This window comes from Sparus aurata, chromosome 23 (genome assembly GCF_900880675.1).
Source record: "Sparus aurata chromosome 23, fSpaAur1.1, whole genome shotgun sequence".
NCBI lineage: Eukaryota > Metazoa > Chordata > Actinopteri > Spariformes > Sparidae > Sparus > Sparus aurata.
The window spans coordinates 26,575,457-26,598,350 of NC_044209.1; the positions used below are offsets into that span (position 1 = coordinate 26,575,457).

At 39.3% G+C, this 22,894-nt stretch overlaps 2 protein-coding genes across 2 annotated transcripts; both read left to right on the forward strand.

The window, feature by feature from the left end:
* The first annotated feature begins 361 nt into the window (after positions 1 to 361).
* Positions 362 to 6,849, forward strand: LOC115574971 (uncharacterized). Its single transcript, XM_030406690.1, has 4 exons — positions 362 to 395; positions 2,545 to 3,291; positions 3,422 to 3,526; positions 5,764 to 6,849. The coding sequence occupies exons 2-4, from the start codon at positions 2,639 to 2,641 to the stop codon at positions 6,590 to 6,592; spliced, it is 1,587 nt and encodes a 528-aa protein (XP_030262550.1). The 5' UTR covers positions 362 to 395; positions 2,545 to 2,638; the 3' UTR covers positions 6,593 to 6,849.
* Positions 6,850 to 19,342: 12,493 nt separating this feature from the next.
* On the forward strand, positions 19,343 to 22,554 carry LOC115575640 (uncharacterized). The gene is made up of 4 exons (XM_030407858.1): positions 19,343 to 19,356; positions 19,539 to 20,057; positions 20,147 to 20,257; positions 21,504 to 22,554. Exons 1-4 carry the CDS (start codon positions 19,343 to 19,345, stop codon positions 22,465 to 22,467), a joined length of 1,608 nt encoding a protein of 535 aa, XP_030263718.1. The 3' UTR covers positions 22,468 to 22,554.
* Positions 22,555 to 22,894: the final 340 nt, after the last annotated feature.

Below are 22,894 nucleotides of genomic sequence, written 5' to 3' on the forward strand. Positions count from 1 at the left end.
GGCTGTGCTGCTTCCTGGTCCGGTGGTGCTGGAGGCGGCCATGCTGCTTCCTGGTCCGGTGGTGCTGACGGTGGCCGCGTTGCTCCCTGGTCCGGTGGTGCTGAAGGCCGCCTTGCTGCTTCCTGGTCCGGTGGTGCTGAAGGCCGCCATGCTGCTTCCTGGTCCGGTGGCGCTGAAGACGGCCGTGCTACTTCCTGGTCCGGTGGCGTTGAAGGCCGCCGTGCTGCTTCCTGGTCCGGTGGTGCTGAAGGCTGCCGTGCTGCTTCCTGGTCCGGTGGCGCTGAAGGCTGCCGTGCTGCTTCCTGGTCCGGTGGCGCTGAAGGCGGTCGTGCTGCTTCCTGGTCCGCGGCTCCAAAATCTTTCAGAATTGCTCCTGCAAAGACAAAACTCCACAGGTTACCAAGCAAAATAGATCCTATATAATTGAGTTATGTTGCACTAATGCAGAAATTCATAATCTGTTTTTGTATCAAACATTGCAATATACAGCACACTGTCCATTTAAAACACCCAATTTCAAAGTTGTCACTTTTAAGCAGTTTTTGACACATTGTACTTCTTATGGGGCATTCAGACCGAACGCGATTAGAGATGCACCGATCCAGTTTTTTCCGATCCAATCCCGACACCGATACCTGGACTGAGCATATCGGCCGATACAGTTACCGAACATTGTAAACATGTGTAACATTAATAATAATAATAATGATATCAATAATAATAATAATACATTTAATTTATAGGGTCAGGGTACCCAAGGACACACGTAACAAAGTGGAACACACAAAACAAAGAATGAATGGAGCGCCTGTCATTCAGCACAGAGGGAACACTAGCACCGGAGTCAGTAGCACCGTCCGTAAACAAACTAGCATCCGGGGGCTCCGTGCACACAGCGGGGGCGACCATCCAGCATCGCTGCGAGCCAGGGAGACCGCAGCAGCAGAGGAGGAGACGAAGCGGGCCGGCAGTGAATAACCCTGAGGTTGTCGTGGAGGGAGGACCAACAGAGCAACGATGGACAGCCCACATAGTATTGAGTACTTCGGTTTGAAAGTTAGAGTTGCTAGGCTAACAACTTGGATGTCGTGTCGCGACATCCAATCAGCGATGAGTTCAAGCCAACGACGTCACTTCCCTCACGTACGGTTGTTTACGGTCGCTCAGAGCAACGATGGAGGAGAAGCTCATTGCAGCTGTGTGGGGGCACCAGGTGCTGTACGATACTGCAACTCACCTCAGACAGATGGAAAGGCGCTCCGCAGCTGAGATGGAGCGCCTGTAGTTGGTGTCCAGGCGGGAGATCCTGGCACCGACCCGAACAGGTCCTTGAACTGGGCTCCGGTCAGCCTGAAGCTCTCCACCTCCCTGAACTGACAAGCGCGAACCTGATACACGTCCTGGCGTCCCTCGTTCGCGAACGACCTGTTGAGGACGTGAATCACGTTCGCGCTGTCACTGATTCAGCGTGAACGTGAATCACGTTCGTGAATGTAAGTGACTTTAACTGTGCAGTATAATCACTTAACATGATGCTACACGGATGTTAGCAACACAGTGCTAATTTTAACAGTACGGTTACTGAACGTGAATCAACTCCTCTGCCCTGAGTGAGTGGGTGAGTGACACAGCGCCACTTTCAGCACAGTACGTGAACGAGAATACACAGCCCACCACTCCACACTTAAGGAATCACTGATTTATGCAACTGTTGCCCAGACTATAGAGTTTGTTCACAAAAAAAACATTTTTTTTTTTTTTTTTTACCGTTTTCAGGTTCAAGATATAGAGTATTACTGTATTTTAAAATCTATTTAAAAAAAAAACCCTGGTTTTTATATTCATATGACATCGAAATTGATAGTTGCTCACTACGTCCGCGCATTCTTGTTGGGTGGCTATTAGACTCTGTGTGTGACCTGACAGCATTCACTCCTGTCCAGGTGATATTCATTGTCTTTCTACAGATGTGGCAATAAGCCTCTCGGCTGTTACCAACTACTGGCCTAAGTCAGTCTTTGAATCTCAACCAGAGGTCTGACAAATTACATTTCCACACGACTTCATCAACTTTTGGCAGTAAGCCAGCCGTGTGCTGTCCAGTTGGAGCATAGACTGAGGCGCAAATAGTTTTACAGCGTCACATACTGTCTGACGTCACATCATCAATACCTCTTAGGTCCTACTCACACATATAATTTATATAAATAAATTCATGCGATTTTTAGGAGACAGGCCTGCACTTACCACAAATGGAAAAAAAACTGGATAGTGGTTTGAAAATGTTATACCTCTTCAGATGACATTACTTTTTAAAACCTTTCAATGGCCTTAACTTTTGGTAATTTCATTTACTACCTTTAAATACCTTTTACAATCGCGCGGACACCCTGAATATTTCCTTCTTCATTCAACATCTGGTAATTTATTTTGGAATGTATGCATTTATTTATCCTGATTGAGTCAAGTGCACTACATACAACTATAACAACTAATCAGTGGATCATTTTAATTTGACAATGACAATTTTGTCTTGCCTTACAGTGAGGAACAACCGGAGGCTTTGTGCCAATACACCACAGATACCCTCACCTACATTGACACAGTGAGAGATTTCTGTGAGGGGTTCTCTACATGGATGGATGCAAGGGAGGAAGAGTTGATCAAAATGAGGGGAATCAAAGGCAGAGCAGTCAAAGCTGACCTGAGCTTTAGACATGTTATCCAGCTAGTGGGAATAGCTCTGTGGACATGTCTGATGGCTCCGTGGGAATGTATGAAAGCTCCTCGAGAACGTATGAATGATCTGTGTAAATGTATGAAGGCTCTGAGGGAATATATGAAGGTTCGGTGGGATGATATGAAGGCTCTGTGGAAAGATATGAGGGCTAAGTGGAAATGTATGAAGGCTCTGTGGGAATTTATGAAGAATCTCTTTAAAAAAAAAGAACATGAAATGCCGGAGAAAAAGCTGGCTACTGAATTGGAGGGCACCCTAAAAGGTCTGAAGGAGCTCGACCACTTCCTGGAGGCAGTGGAGAAGCTGGCGGTCACCTCACTTCATGTGTTCATGGAGGAGAACCAGGTGTTACACCTGCCCAAAGGGATCAGCCTTAAACATGTTCAGGATGTCATCATCGCTGCACAACAAATCTGTCCTCTCCTCCTCAAGTTTAAAAGGGATGCAAGTGACTTCTTCCTCCCCAAACTTCAGAATGTGGAAGTGTTCTCAGACCAGCTGGACAATTACATAAAGACCACCTGGAAAATCTGTGACAAGTTGGAGAAAAGGTATTAAGGTCTTACTGTTATTTGCAGACAGTGTGTATATATATATATATATATATATATATATATATATATATATATATATTGTTACGTGTATATATATATATGACATAAGTAATTCTTCCTTTTTTAGTCTATATGTCCAGATTCCGACTACAGAAACTGTTGTGGACCTCCATGTGTCTGAAGAAGGTGTACCAGAGAGACTTTGTGGCATTGAACTGCTAAACGAAATCAGGTAAGCGTTATCAGTGTTGGCCATGTTATTTTAAAAAAGTTGTTAGTTATAGTTACTAGTTTCTTCTCTCAAAAAGTAACTGATTTAGTAACGGAATTACTCCACTATAAAAGTAATTAGTTACCAGGAAAAGTAACTATTGCGTTACTCTTATTTCTCCCCCTTTTGAGCTCGGCATTCATTTTAGCGTACTCAACATCCATGTATTTAGAAAATGTCTCTCTGCATGGCGGACCGGCTCCTGTTCTCCCTGATATTTTACCAGAGAGTCTTTTTTGTTGGAGGGCACATACAACCCGGAAAAAAGGATAAATCCCTCATTCAGACAAAACAGTGTTTACAATTTCAGCCTTTCCCTTCAAAACAAAATCATTGCAAGAAATCTGTCATGGTATTATTAATGCAGACTCCCTGTCAGGGGGGCCACAGGGGGGTCCAGACTCAGAGTTACGGGGGCACTGGCCCCTGTTGACCCCCCCCCCCCCAGAACCACCCCTAATATGTGGTTGCCTCGCCCCTCCCTCCTCCCTCACCGGAGGAAAAATAAAACAGCTGTGCAGCTCCAGTGGCTGAGAGCCGAGTCGGATGACAGCAGCCTCAGTTTGTAACGCACCACATTTAATAGCTGGTAACGGTAGCGGCGTTGTAACGATGGAAATAGTAATTAGTTAGATATCAAATGTTTGATGCCACGAAATTTGTGCTGGGACCCTATTTCTAATGTTGCTGAAGTTTGGTGCTGTTCTGAGCATTATTTGTGGCTTTTTAATGGCGGTTTTATATTTGGACCCATTTACTGCAATGTAATGTTGTCGTACGGTTGTTTCTGAGGATGCTAAAACTACGTTAGCTAGCGGTCTGCAAACTTTATCTCTCGAGAGGGAGTCTAACACAGTTTCACGGTGTGTTAGACCATGGATTAAACTTACACCGGAATATCCCTTTAAGGCTGTTAATGGACGAAGGGCACAAATGTGTTTTTAAAACGACTGAGTCGACGTGTTGGTACTACACAGGGTCAGCCAGTATTCTCTGATCAATCAGGAAGCTGACATGAACTCAAAATCAAGAGTGAGTGTCTAGAGTGAAGATCCATGGGAACAGAGAGGGATTCTAGAATTTCTTTTTGTGTCATGTCAGATGTTAGAGGGTGTTAGTGGGTTTTTTATGAAAGAGTTAATGATGCTGGTCAAAGAACTTGTAAGGCTCGCCCAAGTCTACCTTCATGTATGGCAACGGTGATAAACATGTTTCTTGTTTAGATTTTTTGCCATAATTATAAATTGCCATGTGGTTTTCCAACTTATCAGGAGCCCAGTTTATGAACACGGGTTGTTAATACAGACAGGAATTATTATGTATGGTATTCTGTTTATTCTGGTACAAATGTGATAAATGGGGATGAGGGGAAAGATCGCGAGAGGCAACACGCGAGCCAGGTGAAACCCGCCGGAGTTTGGAGGACGCAGCCAGCAGGATTACTCTGTGCATTTCCGCAGGAGGAATTTAACAGAAACAAAAAAACGGATTAAAAGACAATCGGACTACTGCATGCCCGCGATCCAGAGGCCAAACGGGTCGGGTGAGAGTAGTGGGGATTCCCTGCTCTTTTTTTTTTCTCCTTTATTTTCTTTCATTGAGACTTACGGCGGCTCGCCGCGCTCCCACCTGTCAAAGTTAAATTTACTTTGATACATTTTTTCACTAAGGACTAATTAGTTCATGGACACTCTATGTGGTTTTTTTGATTGTGTGAACAGTGAAGTTTTTTGGGGTTATTGGGTTTTTTTCTTTTTTTTTGATCAAATGTTTGTATTGCATAGGAGCGCGCCTCCCTTCTTTTGTTTGGTGTGTGCATCTGGGTCGGACATAAATTGATTTTCTGTCTGATATAAAACATACGGATAACGACAATCCTCTAGGTGTTTTCGTTATTGTGTAATTTGTGTGAACATTATTATATGGGCAAGAGAGTGATCTGCTGGTTATTTGGGTGTGTGTGAAGCGTTTTCAGTCAGCCGGCTGCGTCCATTTGCGGCATTCTTAAAGTCCGCCCGTTCCCTTAAATTTGCGTTCGTACTTTTCCTTTTTGAAATAAATAATTGAAGGGGATTGTTACAAACTGAGGGGGCTGCTGAGACTCCTTTTCATATTCAATATAATAATTTAATAGATTATTTGTATAAGAAGTATTAATCGGTGGATTCATTTGGTCTTTTTTGTCTAATTTTCATCAGGATGGGCGAGCACTTCAGAACAGTGTTCTTGTTCAAATACAGGTTCTGTTCGGACTTCATAGATAAGTTCAGTGGCTGTGAACCCAGGATGCTGAAGTCTCTAAAACACCTGGACGGTGCTGCTGACAATCTGAACTATCTGAATCAAGTGGCAAAGACCTTCAGTGTGTTAAGCAGCTTGGTGGGGATAGGTGGAGGTTCTCTTTCCATTTATGGTTTGGCATTGAGTCCTGCAACAGAAGGAGTGCCTCCGACAAAATCGGGGGCATATCTGGGAATTCTCAGCACAGTCATCATTGCTCTCGCATTCATCATAGAGTTGTGTTGGGACTACAAGCAAAAAAAGGCCAAAGAACTCTTCCAGAGCTTCATGGCGGACATGCAGAGTCTCCAACATTGTCTGAAGGAGGAGACCAGTCACCAACCAACCCAAATACAAGAAAGTGAAATTGTTGTGGGAGAAAGCAAGGTGTTTGGTAAAGCTCGTGCTGTAATTAAATTTATTGACTTGCTTGCTGACATTGAAGGTGCTTCAGATATCCCATATATTTGTCAGACAGCAGTCAAAAAACCTTTTGACAATCTATTTTTGATTGGAGCAAATGTTCTTTCCCTTGTCACGGATGCCTTTTTCATCTGTAAGCAAGGCTATAGTCTGGTCAAATGCAGCGAGACTGAAGTCTCAAAGATCATCACAGCCAGAGCTGCAGTTTGGAGATCACAGCTGAACTCATGGAAGAAGATCCATGACCTACTGTGTGAAGGTCAGAGAATATCAGAGGAACACCGAGCTGTCCTGGATAAGCTATTTAACCAGAGAGGGCAATAGAGAGCAATGACTCAACAAATGAAATGATCAAGTGGATGAAAAAGTGAAATAAGAGTGGCAACTCAATCTTTTTTGTATCTGATTATATTTTTATTTTTTGTAACTCTGAGTAATATGAATAAATCGTGTCTGAAAATCGAATCTAACTAATATGTAAATTTGTGATCATCAGCATCAAACAGCTGTATTTCTAATGACAAACATGATTAATTGAGTCTGTATATTAACTATCACATGAGCAGTATGAATGTTGTCACTATGAAGCTTGTCTCTAAACATAATGCACATGTACCATTCAGAAACAGATTCTTTGTTGTGTAAGTGAAAATATTTTACTATAAAGTTGCAATGTGTTGCATTTTGTAAATATGCAATATGTCTGTGACTATATTAAAACCTGTTTCTGTCTCAAAACAAATATAACTTAGTTTTTAGATTTTCTTCTTTTTTTGTATTTGACACATAGTAGCAGATGTATATTAGTACTTGGATGGTCGTTGATTTGTTTCAAACAATGTGGAACTGTGTTTTAAAAGCTGTGGTCTCATTAGTGGTATCTGCTTTACCTTCATCTTTGTAAAGTCAAATTTTTGTTATGTTTTAATTTTGCAATGCGACTGTATCAATGTTTTTGATAATTTTACAACCTGAATATTTCACTGGTATTTTTCTGTTGGTTGTTATTTTCACAAGGAAAGACCGTAAGAGTAAAAAAAAAAATGTTTGTACTAAACTTTACAGTCAATAAAGAGGATTCTTCTATCTCTAGTAAAATGTGGTTCATCAATTTAGGAAAGTTCTTCTCAGACAAAGAGAAGGTTTTTATTACATCCACACCAAAACAGTTGATGTCTACAAGGCTGTTGTAAATGTATTTTACACCATAATAAGACTGATAAACATGTTTATAGATATAAAGATCTGTACAACACAGCTAAAATAAGGTCCATCTAATAGTTATGGAGACATTTCACAAAAAAATACAATGCATGAAACTCATGGTGGCGTTTCAGAAGAGTCGATAAATAGAAAGCCTCATCATCGGGGTACGATGATAAAGTGGTGTGTTAATCCATCAAATATATACTGAAATATTTCTCTGAAAATCATGAACAAAATTTTGTTCACTCCAGCTGGCAGTATTTCAGATGTAGACCTATAAAGAAATAAGCACAAGTCCAAAGTCCGGCTACTGTAACTGGTGTTTATGATCTTTTCTCATGTTTAGATCCATTTTACATAAATCACAGATCATCCTCAATCATTCAAGTGTATCTTTTGGAGAGACTTTATTAGCTTTGATTCTTATGAAGTTAACAATTTCACTGTCACATTTTTAATTAATTTAGTGTGTGCACATGACATTTATTAATAAATGCTTAAACTGATTAACATTGTCTTTGAAAACCTTTCCTTACTTTGTTCTGTATCGCTGTCAAGATTAAAAAGGGGTATTAACATAAATCTAAATGAGCTTTAACGCTGAGCACACATTTAACGCATCGAAGCATAATAAACATATTTGAAAAGTAACATCAAAATGCCTTTCCTTTGAGATTCTTTTTTGTTTGAAGGCACGTATCTTCAGATGAGGAGCATCATGCATTAAGAGAATTATAGACATTCATTGAATTGTGCTGACATCATCCTGTAGTGTGTATACTGAATAGTGATGGGAATTCCAGCTCTTTTAAGAGAGCCGGTTCTTATGGCTCGGCTCACTAAAAAGAGCTGGCTCATTCGGCTCCCAAGTGGCTCCTCAGATTTTTCTGTTGCTTAAATTAATTTATTACCAAAAATAGGGGAAAATGATGTGTAAAATGAATTACTAATGTTCAAAATATACATCATATCAAATGTTTATAATCTATATAGCTTATTATACTCAACATGGAACAGAGTGCTGCAAAAAAATACATTTTAAAGTACATATACATAGCCTTTAACACAAACTGTGTCATAGAGTTCTGGGTTGTAGGGGATGATTGAAGTGTGGAGCAGCAGTTGCAGAAGACAAACTGCCATTACTCATTTTCTCACCTTTCCAGCTTTGACTCTGTAGTGTCTGCTCTCCCTCTCTCTCTCTCTCTCTCTCTCTCTGTAAGCCCCGCCCCTCCTGCTCAGCGTGGACACACAGACACCACCACACATCATAGTTGACCAATCACGTGCAGCTTGAACAGAAAAAAATATAGAGAAAAAAAAAAACAACCAAAGCGGCTCCGGCTCCCAGACAGAAGCCGGCTTCGATCATTCACTTCAAAGAGCCGGCTCTAAGAGCCATTTCGTTCGCAACACATCACTAATACTGATTATTGGAGCTGAATATGTAGTATCCGATCAACCACAATCAACTTTATTGTCATTATACAACACAGCATTGAACAATGAAGTGCAGTCATAGCTCTCCATGCAAAAGGAAATGGTATAAATTATTTCTGTCCTGTTCCATGGGATTACTCATTTAAAGTATTCAGACAGGGGAAAACGGATCCAAACAAGAACCTCTCTGGGCAATCTTTGGTTATTCTGGTTCTTTTTGTAGCCATGAACATGGATAATTGGTGGGACATGGTTGCAGCTAAAAATATAAATATATTTTACTTTTGAGATCTCAGTTTTAACCGTTAGGGGGCTCCAGAGTCTGGATCAATTTCAACACTGCAGCCTTGATCTCATATTTCCTGTGACAACAAACATTTCCTGAAATAGGCTGTAAAGGTCCCCATTACATTTACGTTATGAGACTGTGTGCTTTTAGTTTAGGAGTTCTGGTTTTAATGATAAAAATGATGAAGGCAGATGTGAGGGGAATTCTATAATGTCCCTCTATTATTTTTATATGTTGTTTTTGCATGTTACCTAACAAATATTGTGCAACATTAATATGATACAGAGGGCAGTAAAAACTAACATAGGTAAGAGCTCAGTTAAGGAGTTCATCCTGAAGTATGTTTCTTAAACTCGACTGTGTGAGCTCTCCTGACGTTATATGTTGTGTATGTTGGTGTACACTACCTTAAGAAATGACGTATGTTAAGATAATGTTTAACCTGAGATAGATGTGGAAACAGTGGGAATGCTATTTTCAGTAAGTTCACATCTAACTATGTGACCGCTGCAATATTGGGTCTTAAATACTAAATAAATACTTTAATAAATAAATAAATACTTTGTTTTTTTTACTTTGTTAGGGACAGTGCACTTTGTTAGGGACAGTGCACATTAAGGAACATCGAAAATGTCTCTGTAAATATGCTGGATTATAGCAGAGCTGCTAATTTGCATCCGTAGTTCCTAAAAAATAAAAAATACAAAAATACGCAATATATACATATGCAACTATAAAGGATGAGGAGCGACTGCCTCTCTTCAGTCATCATCTATACACTGATGATGTGTGACTCTTGCTTGCAAGTGTAACGGGTTGTGTCTGTGCGTAGTTCTACGGTGGATGTGTCTCCGTTTATGTCTGTGGTGCAGGAAGGACAGCACGGCCACATAGGATTTGCTCAGTCTCCCCTTTTACTGGTACAAAATCAGCAAAACAGTTGTTATCCGCAATGTTATGCAACTGCAATCATTCAGACTTCCAGCTCCAGCGCGGGAGTATTTTCCTCTATACTTTCACAAAAGACTACTATAAAATACATTTCAGTATTATTACAGTCTTTTTCCATACCTCTTCAATATAAACATACATGTGATCGTATAGTGGTAATATTATGTATGACACAGTCAATTGATTCTTACTGTATGAGCAACTAAACAATAAGAGCTACTCTTTTTTTACAATGACAATAAAGAATTCAAAACATTGTAAATAAACATTTTGTCCATAGACAATTAACAGAATATTTTGTGCACAATATAGTGCAATAGGTTATGTTAACAAAGCGTACTTGGTACAGAGACGTTACATCAACATTATATAAAACTCACATTTAACAAAGCCTACCTGGTACAAAATCAGCAAAACACAGGTGTTATCCACAACCTTATGCAACTGCAATCATTCAAATCTGTGTAATGAAGAGTGGAAAAATAACTATCCGAAGTAATAACAACGAAATATTGCACCGGGAGCAAGCTAGCAAGTGCATCGCTAGCTGGTTAGCATTAGCGCAACATGTAAACTATTCCTTGATTAAGTTACTATTTCTGCACAGAAACGTCTGTAACTTTCCACATACATGCTTGTAATCCTCACAGTAAAAATACATACTACTCACAGTTTCAAAGACCGTTAAAACATTAAACACAGAAACATTAGTTGCAGCACCGAGCACATGTACCCACCTCCAGCTCTGGAGTTTTCCTCTACTGTGGCAGTACAGCATGGCAGGTAAAGAGGAATCTGTCTGTGCAGTTGCATTATTTACCCACCAGGTGGCTCCAAAACTACAGTATACATGTATATCAGAAAAGCATGTCTATTTTGTAGAAATTCACAACAGATTATTTCTAATTCTGTTACACAAGCGATAAAGAACTTCTTGAAAATAAATATTGTGTCAAACTTGGTGTTTTGCAACTTTCATCTGCACGAGACAAGTGACCGATTTTCAGTTGCCACGACACAGTTAATGGAGGTAAATAAATCTGGGGAATGAAGTGGGTAACTTAGTTTACTAAAGCTTGTTTTTACAAAACTAAAACTGAGCACAAAGTTGATTTCTTTCTTTTTGTGAGAGAGCTTTTAGCTGACAGACACAACAGCAGCACAGACACATGGATTTACAGTAAATCAACAATGACATTAAGATTAGATTAACAGCCTTTAATTTCACCATGACTAAGGCGGCCTTTACAAGAACTGACTGATGTGTTCAGGGAAGAGTTCCAGTGCTAGTAGTGCAGTCATTTTACAGAAGCAGAATTTTCCTGCCACAGGATCAGTTCCTCATCTTTTCCCTTTCGTAAAAAAGTTCCCAACTACAACTACAGAGCGTTTTCCCGCAACCAACACCTGACATTTCACTTGTATGTATTATTAACAGAGAAACTAACAAAAGTGTTGCTGATGAAGGTTCTCAGTCATCCAGCTCATGGTAAATCTAGGTCCTGTATCATAGGCAACTGGACTTCAGTTTGTTGAAGATGTTTCACCTCTCATCCATGAGGCTTCTTCAGTTCTAACTCACTGGAGAGGGCAGGCTTTGAAACTCTGTGTGTGAGTGTCCTTACAGAGTCGTTAAGGACACGTGAGCTCAGAGTTTCAGAGTCGTTGGTCCAACCAGCCTTCATGTGGGTTACTAGGACTAGGTGAGCCCAGGTGCTAATGGTTGTTGAGCATTCTGGGGATAGAACTCAGTGCAGCATTGTAGCTGGGTTATAAGTAACGTCTTAGGCCAAGATGTTTATATTGTTGTCCTCAGGACTCAGAGCATGAACATGTCCGTAACGACTCTGTAGGGACACTCCCACACAGAGTTTAAAAGCCTGCCAATTCCTCTGCCAGTTATTTAGAACTGAAGAAGCCTCTTCGATGAGAGGTGAAACGTCTTCAAGAAACTGAAGCAAGTCCAGTTCCCTACAATACTGCACCCAGAGTTAACAAAAGTGTTGAAAAACAAGACCTCAATTTTACCCATTAAGGGGCTCCAGAGACTAGATCAGCAGCACAGACACATGGATTTACAGTAAAACAACAACAACATTAAGATTAGATTAACAGCCTTTAATACTACCATGACTAAGGTGGCCTTTACAAGAACTGACACTGACACAAACTAGAATGACACCGGAGAGTTTACCTCCACCAAGGCCTGACAGTCGCCTTTTTTACTCGCTCATAAAGACAAGCCACCTAAATACAGTGGTGGTGGTGGAGGGTGGTTGCAGTAGCAGTCTGATCTTGAGCGCCTGGTCTCAGGGATCTGGGGGATATAAAGTCTGTCCTCTAACTGGGCTGGTCAATCTTGCTTTCTTCCCATCGCCTGCACGTTTTCCTGTTGTGTTGAAACTATTTTTTTGCTCCACCTACACCACACCGTCTCTCACCACATCCACATTTACACCACGGATGCCACCGACGTACACACCTTTTTAAACAGTTTGTTTAGTTTCTTATTTTAACTGTAATAAATTAGTTGTGTGTATTTTGTACTCCGCATCCTGTCCCATTTTTTGTCATGGTCCTGAGCCAAGTAATGACAGCAGCAGTTGTTACTGTCTTATAAATAAAATGATACTTTATCAAATAGGTTGTATTAAGATGATTCTTTGTTCCTTTTCTTCTTTACGGATCTGACACTGAGACACACACATAGATAACTATTTCATACATTGTGTGATGAATTTTGTTTCAGAGGCTGGACACAGTTTTCAAAAGCTCTGTTGTCAATGGGGTTGTCTGCTTTATCCCTCTTTGCAATGTCTTATTGTTCATTTGGCTGTTAACCTTATGAGGAAAGAGTAGTATTCAATTAATGAATCTAAATTTAAGTTCAACTCCAGTTGTGTGATTTGTATAAAAAAATAGTAAAATGATCTGTACAGTGTATAGTTGATGTATAACTTCAGTCTCTATTTTATATTTTTAGTGTGTTAATTTTATTATTCTGCTTTTTACCTATAAAGTTAATAAGATAAAACTCAAATGTCTTTCAAAATGAGGTATGTTGATTTATTTAGGAATATATCAAATAAAGAGAAGACTTTCATCACTTCTAACACAAAAGCTGTGTCTACAAGTTTTAAATATATATTTTACATCAATGCATTACATCAAGCGTTATTGTCATTATACAACACAGAATTGAACAATGAAGTGCAGTCATAGCACTTTCATACTTAAGAATGAAACATTACTAATACTTTGGAATAACGACCGACTGAGAAATGTCAAGGTGTGTGTATTTTTGACCTAAACAGAAATTTGTGAATAAATAAATGTATTTATTTATTTATCAATAAATGGAGCCTGCTGGAAGAAATGTGTGTGTTTTCATGTTTGTGTTCGAGTCACAAGTTGGTTAACTTTTGGATCAATCTTTGTGTTGGGCATTTGCTCAGCAGATGAAAACAAAGTGAATATGTGTGTCATGTCTGTCATAATGCAGCTCTGCTGTTATAAAATCAATCAAATGTGATTACAATATATACTCATTTTATCTGTTTTCAACTATTGTTCCTTCTTTTAGTTTTTAGGGGTGTTTTTTTCCTTCTTTTACTTTTTTTTCTTATTGTTTGTCTCATTTGAAGCTGCACTTGTCAGATCATTTTTATATAATGCTATGAACAAGAATAAATAAGCTTAATTAAAAAAAAAAATCCAAGTCTATATTGCTAATTTTTTTTGCACAGAAGGCTTCAAGTTTTCACATCACACTTGTGTACAGTAAGTTGCTTCCAAACTAGTTTTGATGTCACTTCAATGAAGCTTGTAAGTCTTAAATTCAATCCCCATTCACACTGTACTTTCAGTGCTGGAATCATGTGTCGATACCCCGCCTCGCCTCTGTGTTAAACTTAAATGTGCGGAGAGGGCAGACAGCTTTCACTGTGGCTTTGATAGCCTCTGGAGGTCGTATCAGAGACGCAGCAGAGGTGAGACAGCATCCGTGTGAATGACAAAGCCTGCAGCACAGGAAAGGGGTGTGTCTGTCTGATGTTGTTCACAGTCTGACAGCTGACAGATCCTTCACTCGTCAAATAAAAGACAAATGGCCCAAATTGTTTGATTCACAGTTATCAAATCCTCTGTTTACAAATATGAATGTATTCATGCCTCTGCTGTGATCTGCATTAATTCCTCTGCAGAGGTTTCTTAAATAAAGTAAAGAAGCTCATTCTGTCAGGGAGGAAATATCTCAGAACAGACCACTGAGTGTGGAAAAATGATTGAGTAGGGTACCTCGTTCATTCAGGAAGTATCATTCAGAATGGATTACAACCTCAATAAATGTAATGGAAAAATGTGCTAAACCATTTTTATTACATTTATTGAGGTTGTAGTCCAATTTTATGGATTTATCAGATTAGACTACGATCTCTATAAATCTAGTTAATATATATATTTCCGACTGCCTTTGAAGGCAGCATCAGGATACACCTTCACAGCATAACACTTTCGTTATGACTACCACTAACAGGTTCAGCCTTGAAACCAAATATATCTGAGTATCACCTGCTGATGTTTTGTCTACAAACCAGTTTGTTATTTTGTTCTTTCAGCAGATTCAGTCTAATGAGCTGTTGATCTCGGGCACTAAAACAGATCAGATTTCCAATTTTGATTTATTTCTCTTTTAACTATGCAGGTAATGCATTAAATATGTATTAAGATGATGCTCTGTTCCTTTTCTGCTTTATTGATTTGACACTGAGAAGCAAACATACATCATTTTCTCATACAGTGTGAGGGAAATGTCCCTTTATTGTTTGATATGCTGTTGCATAATGAAACCTCACAAATATAGGTGCAACATTAATATCTGTGTTGGGTGAAATCTTGTGTCTGTGGAATTCCGACATCAACTCTGTTTTGTGACAGCAATGTGGTTGCAGAGTATAGATTGATGTATTCATGTATTGTACATGGTATAATGTGCCATGAAAACTAACATAAAGGAACTCAGTGATGGAGTTCATCCTAAAGGGGGTAAATAAACAAGTACATGAATAAATAAATAAATGAATAAATAAACGAGTACATGAATAAATAAATAAATGGAGCCTGCTGGAAGAAATGTGTGTGTTTTCATGTTTGAGTTCGACTCACAGGTTGGTTGACTTTTGGATCAATCTTTGTGTTGGGCATTTGCTCAGCAGATGAAAACAAAGTGAAAATGTGTGTCATATGTTTCATAATGCAGCTCTGCTGTTATAACATCAATCAAATGTGATTGCAATATATACTCATTTTATCTGTTTTCAATTATTGTTCCTTCTTTTAGTTTTTAGGGTTTTTTTTCCTTCTTTTGCTTTTTTTCTCATCGTTTGTCTCATTTTTAAAGCTGCACTTGTCAGATAATTTTTATATGATGCTATGAACAAGAATAAATAAGCTGAATAAAAAATAAAAAAACAAGTCTATGTTGTTCATTTGTTCTGCACAGAAGACTTGAAGTTTTCACATCACACTTGTGTACAGTAAGTTGCTACCAAACTAGTTTTGATGTCACTTAAATGAAGCTTGTAAGTCTTAAATTCAATCCCCATTCACACTGCCCTTTCAGTGCTGGAATCATGCGTCGATACCCCGCCTCGCCTCTGTGTTAAACTTACATGTGCGGAGAGGGCGGACAGCTTTCGCTGTGGCTTTGATAGCCTCTGGAGGTCGTATCAGAGACGCAGCAGAGGTGAGACAGCATCCATGTGAATGACAAAGCCGGCAGCACAGGAAAGGGCGTGTCTATCTGATGTTGTTCACAGTCTGACAGCTGACAGATCCTTCACTCGTCAAATAAAAGACAAATGGCCCAAATGTTGAAAAGGAATGCATGGATGTCACCATCATGATGGTTACCATCACACCACTTTTGGAGTTTGGGAGTTTAGGGATGATTTCCTACTAGTGTCAGAGAAGGAGATGAAGTCACTTTTAACCAGTTAACAATAAAGGTTGGTGGCTTAAGGATAGCATTTCTCTCAATACCACAACAATGTTTCAGATGGCTGGAAAATGTGTTGTGTGTTCCAGTGAAATAGTGCAGAGAGTGTGCAAGAGAGCAGCCTTGCCAAGCTGCATGAAGTAAATGCTGTGATGAGAGATTCTTCAGTTAATGTTTCAAACATTTGGTTTGATTCACTGTGATCAAATCCTCTGTTTACATATAAGAATGTTTACATGCCTCTCCTGTGATCTGCATGAATTCCTCTGCAGAGGTTTATTAAATAAAGTAAAGAAGCTCATTCTGTCAGGGAGGAAATATCTCAGAACAGACCACTGAGTTTGGAAAAATGATTGAGTGGGGTACCTCGTTCATTCAGGAAGTATCATTTAAAATGGATTACAACCTCAATAAATGTAATGGAAAAATGGGCTTATCAATTTTTATTAAATTTATTGAGGTTGTAGTCCAGTCTTATGGATCTATCAGATTAGACTACGACCTCTATAAATCTAGTTAATATATATATTTCCGACTGCCTTTAAAGGCAGCATCAGGATACACCTTCACAGCATAACACTTTCGTTATGACTACCACTAACAGGTTCAGCCTTGAAACCAAATATATCTGAGTATCACCTGCTGATGTTTTGTCCACAAACCAGTTTGTTATTTTGTTCTTTCAGCAGATTCAGTCTGATGAGCTGTTGATCTCGGGCACCAGAACAGATCAGATTTCAAATTTTGATCAATTTCTCTTTTAACTACACAGGTAATACAATAGATATGTATTAAGATCATGCTCTGTTCCTTTTCTGCTTTATTGATTTGACACTGAGAAGCAAACATACATCATTTTCTTATACAGTGTGAGGGAAATGTCCCTTTATTGTTTGATATGCTGTTGCATAATGAAGCCTCACAAATATAGGTGCAACATTAATATCTGTGTTGGGTGAAATTTTGTGTCCGTGGAATTCCGACATCAACTCTGTCTTGTGACAGCAATGTGGTTGCAGAGTATAGATTGATGTATTCATGTATTGTACATGGTATAATGTGCCATGAAAACTAACATGAAGGAACTCAGTGATGGAGTTCATCCTGAAGGGGGTTTGTGAAGCCATTTCCTGTGTGTGTGTTTAGACCTTAGGCTGACGTATGACACACAACAACAGTTGAAGTGTATAGGAAGTCTTATGTTTATCCTGAGGTAGATGTGGAGATGATTGAAATGTTGTTTTAAGTGAGATCATTTGTAATCCTGTGTCTATGCTATAATTGTGAGTATTGCTTTCAGCTTTAATAAAGGATGAGGAGAGACTGCCTGTCTTCACAATGAAACATTACCAATACTCTGGAATAAGGACCAACTGAGAAATGTCAACATGTATTTATTTTAAACCTAAATAGAAATTCATGAATAAAGAATAAATAAATAACTAAATAAATGAATAAATAAACAAGTAAATGAATAAATAAATAAATGGAGCGTGCTGGAAGAAATGTGTGTGTTTTCATGTTTGAGTTCGAGTCACAAGTTGGTTGACTTTTGAATCAATCTTTGTGTTGGGCATTTGCTCAGCAGATGAAAACAAAGTGAAAATGTGTGTCATGTCTGTCATAATGCAGCTCTGCTGTTATAAGATCAATCAAATGTGATTACAATATATACTCATTTTATCTGTTTTCAATTATTGTTCCTTCTTTTAGATTTTAGGGTGTTTTTCCTTCTTTTGCTTTTTTTTCTCATCGTTTGTCTCATTTTTAAAGCTGCACTTGTCAGATCATTTTTATATAATGCTATGAACAAGAATAAATAAGCTGAATAAAAAAAAAAACAAGTCTATATTGTTATATTTTTTTGCACAGAAGGCTTCAAGTTTTCACATCACACTTGTGTACAATAAGTTGCTTCCAAACTAGTTTTGATGTCACTTAAATGAAGCTTGTAAGTCTTAAATTCAATCCCCATTCACACTGTCCTTTCAGTGCTGGAATCATGCGTCGATACCCCGCCTCGCCTCTGTGTTAAACTTACATGTGCAGAGAGGGCGGACAGCTTTCACTGTGGCTTTGATAGCCTCTGGAGGTCGTATCAGAGACGCAGCATAGGTGAGACAGCATCCGTGTGAATGACAAAGCCTGCAGCACAGGAAAGGGCGTGTCTATCTGATGTTGTTCACAGTCTGACAGCTGACAGATCCTTCACTCGTCAAATAAAAGACAAATGGCCCAAATGTTGAAAAGGAATGCATGGATGTCACCATCATGATGGTTACCATCACACCACTTTTGGAGTTTGGGAGTTTAGGGATGATTTCCTACTAGTGTCAGAGACGGAGATAAAGTCACTTTTAATCAGTTAACAATAAAGGTTGGTGGCTTAAGGATAGCATTTCTCTCAATACCACAACAATGTTTCAGATGGCTGGAAAATGTGTTGTGTGTTCCAGTGAAATAGTGCAGAGAGTGTGCAAGAGAGCAGCCTTGCCAAGCTGCATGAAGTAAATGCTGTGATGAGAGATTCTTCAGTTAATGTTTCAAACATTTGGTTTGAGTCACTGTGATCAAATCCTCTGTTTACATATAAGAATGTTTACATGCCTCTCCTGTGATCTGCATGAATTCCTCTGCAGAGGTTTATTAAATAAAGTAAAGAAGCTCATTCTGTCAGGGAGGAAATATCTCAGAACAGACCACTGAGTTTGGAAAAATGATTGAGTGGGGTACCGCATTCATTCAGGAAGTATCATTCAGAATGGATTACAACCTCAATAAATGTAATGGAAAAATGTACTTATCAATGTTTTATTACATTTATTGAGGTTGTAGTCCAGTCTTATGGATCTATCAGATTAGACTACGATCTCTATAAATCTAGTTAATATATATTTCCGACTGCCTTTAAAGGCAGCATCAGGATACACTTTCACAGCATAACACTTTCGTTATGACTACCACGCACAGGTTCAGCCTTGAAACCAAATATATCTGAGTATCACCTGCTGATGTTCTGTCCACAAACCAGTTGGTGATTCTGTTCATTCAGCAGATTCAGTCTGATCAGCTGTTGATCTCGGGCACTAAAACAGATCAGATTTCCAATTTTGATCAATTTCTCTTTTAACTACACAGGTTATACAAGAAGAATCCAACAAAGATCTAAAAAGAGCATACCGAGAGAAGAAACATGTCAGCAGCAAGGTAAGTTGTTAATCAATCTGACGTCTTAGTTTTGTTTTTAAATCTCAGTGCACATTCACGTAGAAATTAATGTTTTATCTTAAAGACAAATGCATCAGCCTCTTAGCTCTGGTTCTGTCAATTATAACTGGTTATAGCCTGCTATGTTGAGGTCAGGTTCTTTATTTATTTTTTTTCTGAAGGGATCTACAGAAGGCTTTGTTCCAATACACCACAGATACCCTCACCTACATTAACACAGTGAGTGGATTCTGTGAGGGGATTTCATCATGGAAGGATGCAAGGGAGAAAGAGTTGAGCAAGTTGAATGACATCAAAGACAAACTTCACCCCGTTACCAAGAGCAAAGGTAAGGCTCTGAAGAAATATGTGAAGAGCATGGTGTCTGTAGACAAGAGACGTGAAGAGCTGGAGACGGAGCTGACTGCTGTATTGGAGGACACTCTGGAAGGTCTGAAGAAGCTTGACCATTTCCTGGAGGCAGTGGAGAAGCTGGCGGTCACCTCACTTCATGTGTTCATGGAGGAGAATGTTCAGGTTGTCATCATGTTTGCACGACTTACCTGTCCTCTCCTCCTCAAGTTTAAAAGAGATGCAAGTGTCTTCTTCCTCCCCAAACTTCAGAATGTGGAAGTGCTGTCAGACCAACTGGACAAATACATAGAGACCACCTGGAACATTTTTGAGATGTTGGAGAAAAGGTAAACTGCCATCTCTTCTCAATGATAAACAAAAAAAAAAAAAAAAGAAAAATCTATAATTGTTAATATGTCTTTAACAACTGTATCAGTGAACCTTACTGGTGGATGGGCAACAAACCTCTGACAAACATTGATGATGATTTGTCTGAAGATGAAATACAAGGGATGCTGTGTCACATTAATCAACTTAATGCAATCAGGTAAGTTTTACACTTTATATGCTAATATGAAATAATAATGTATTATCACATCAACACAGATGAGTGGAGGAAACAATATCCTAGTTCTTCTGGATGATCCACTGAAGTCACTGCTAGTTTTCACTGGAACTGTGATTTTTTACAGAAGAAATAGACACTACAAATAAATTTGCACAATGTGTAAAGGAGAAAGAAAGTTACAGAGGCTGACATATAGTACACTACAATGTGCAATCAGACACAATACAATTAATAAACACCATCAAATACAATTAATCTTAAACATCAGGCAGACAAGCTGATACCAACACAAATAACTAGAGTGTGTGGAGGACATTCTAACAAACACTTTGCATTCCACAGAGTGTGCTAAAGTGGCCTATATTTTAAAGTATGAAAGCTTTTTTGCAATTTAGGGGAAATATGACATTAAAACAAACTGGAAATGAACAGGAGAAGTCAAAAATATTTGTGGCTGTACTGGAAAGAAAAGGCCTGAAAACCAGACCGAACCACATAAAAATATAAACCAGAAATATAACACTCAACTAGATTGCTGACTGCTCACAATTTCCCCCAACTCAAAAAATAAAGAGGGGCAAAGAAATCTTAATAAGATCTTGACAGTCTCTGAACAATCTGTTCAGGTAAGGTAAGCAGTGAGTCAAGGACAGAGTCTGAATGAAAATTACCTGGATGCCATTCCCATAAGCTTTCACAGTAGGGCGTCGTCACACTCTGATTGGCTGAGAGGGGAATACTCCAAGTTGCTCTCAGTCATTAATTAGGACTTGAATCCACTGCAAACAATCAGACGGATATTGACATTCAGATAATTAAAATTCAGTGCCAAATTATGGAACAGCTACATGTTTATTGAAGCTTGGGCGAGAGAATTAGTAGAAGCATTGCAAATGATTGTATTGTAGTGCCTGACTAATTCTGGGGATCACTTCCTGAAAGGGGAGAATTTACCCCTCAACAACACCCAGAGACTTACAAAGTGCCCAAATAACGTTACTCCACATTCACCCATTGCCATGGCACTGTTCCATTAATTATTTGAAGATTTCTTTGAAAGAGCTTTCCTGCCAATATGTTTTTGTGCTGACTCGCCAAAATATTACAAAAAGAAATCTCACTGTATCATGAATTTTTAGATCGTCTAAAATTTCCCCAGAGAAGCAAATTTAAAGTGTATGACATCATCCCACTCTTATTCATCTTTGTCTTTTTCCTTCTTCAGGATGGACCAGAACTTCAGGCTGGTGTTCTTGTTTCAGGATGTTTCATGTTCTGGCTTCATCGATGAGTTCAAAGAGCGACAACCCAGAATGCTAGAGTTTCTAACAGACCTGGAGGAGGTCGCTGTTCAATTAGACAGCATGAATAAGGGGGCAAAGATCTCCAGTGTGGCAGGCAGCTCAGTGGGGGCAGTTGGAGGTGTGCTTTCCATTGTTGGTTTGGCATTAATTCCTGTAACAGCAGGAGTGTCTCTAGGTCTGACAATAGGTGGGTTGGCAATGGGAGTGACCAGCGGAGTCAACAGTGTTGTCACCACCGCCACAGAGATTGGAGTAAACCGTACACAACAAAACAAAGCCAGTGAAGTCTTCCAGAGTTTCATGGAGGATGTTCAGAGTCTCCAGGATTGTCTGGAGGAAGTCATGGGTCAAATAGGCTCCAACTTAGAGGCAAGTGCCACAAAATTGGTTGTTGGAGTTGGCAAGGCGTTTGGTAGGGTTGTTTGTGTTGGAAAAGGTATTGATGCGCTTGTTGACGCTGTCTCTGCTTTGAAGTTGTTGAAGAATGAGAAGGCAATTGTAAATGCTGGCAGGTTGGTGGCTCAGGAAGGCAAAGCATTAGGAAACGTGCCCAGGGTGGCCGCAGATATCCCAGATATCACTCAGGCAGCAGTCAAAGGGCCTCTTGCTCTCACTAAGGGAGCCAGAGCAGGGTTCATTGCAGCCAATGCTCTTTTCATTGGCATGGATGTCTTCTTCATCTGTAAGGATGGCTACAGTCTGGCCAAAGGCAGCGAGACTGAAGTCTCACAGTTCATCAGAGCCAGAGCTGCACTTTGGAGCTCAGAGATGGACTCATGGAAGAAGATCCATGACTCCCTGTGCAAAGGTCAGAAGACATCAGAGGAATACCGAGCCGTCCTGGACGAGACATTTTATCCAGAGAGGGCAATCAAGAAGAATTAATCCCTGTGCAAAGTTCTGCCAACATCAAAAAATGAACATGCTGTTCTGGACAATCCATCTGATCCAGAGAAGGCGATCCTGAAGAATGAAGACCAAAACAAATGTTATGATGATGTGAAGACAATAGAAAAAACACAAGGTTGTGTAGTGCAGTAGTGCTGAGAGAGAGTCCTGTATTTGTGGCAACACACACAATGTGCCTTTTTGCTCTTCTATGACCAGTGGTTAGATCCATTTTATATAAATCCCTGATCATCCTCAGGCATTCAAGTGTATATTTTGGAGATACTTTATTGTCTTTGATTTTTATGACGTTAACAATTTCACTGTAATTTTTTAGATAATTATATCGTCAGAATGTCTGTTTATATATGTAACAATTAAGATTACTTTAGTGTGTGCACATGACATTTAATAATAAATGCTT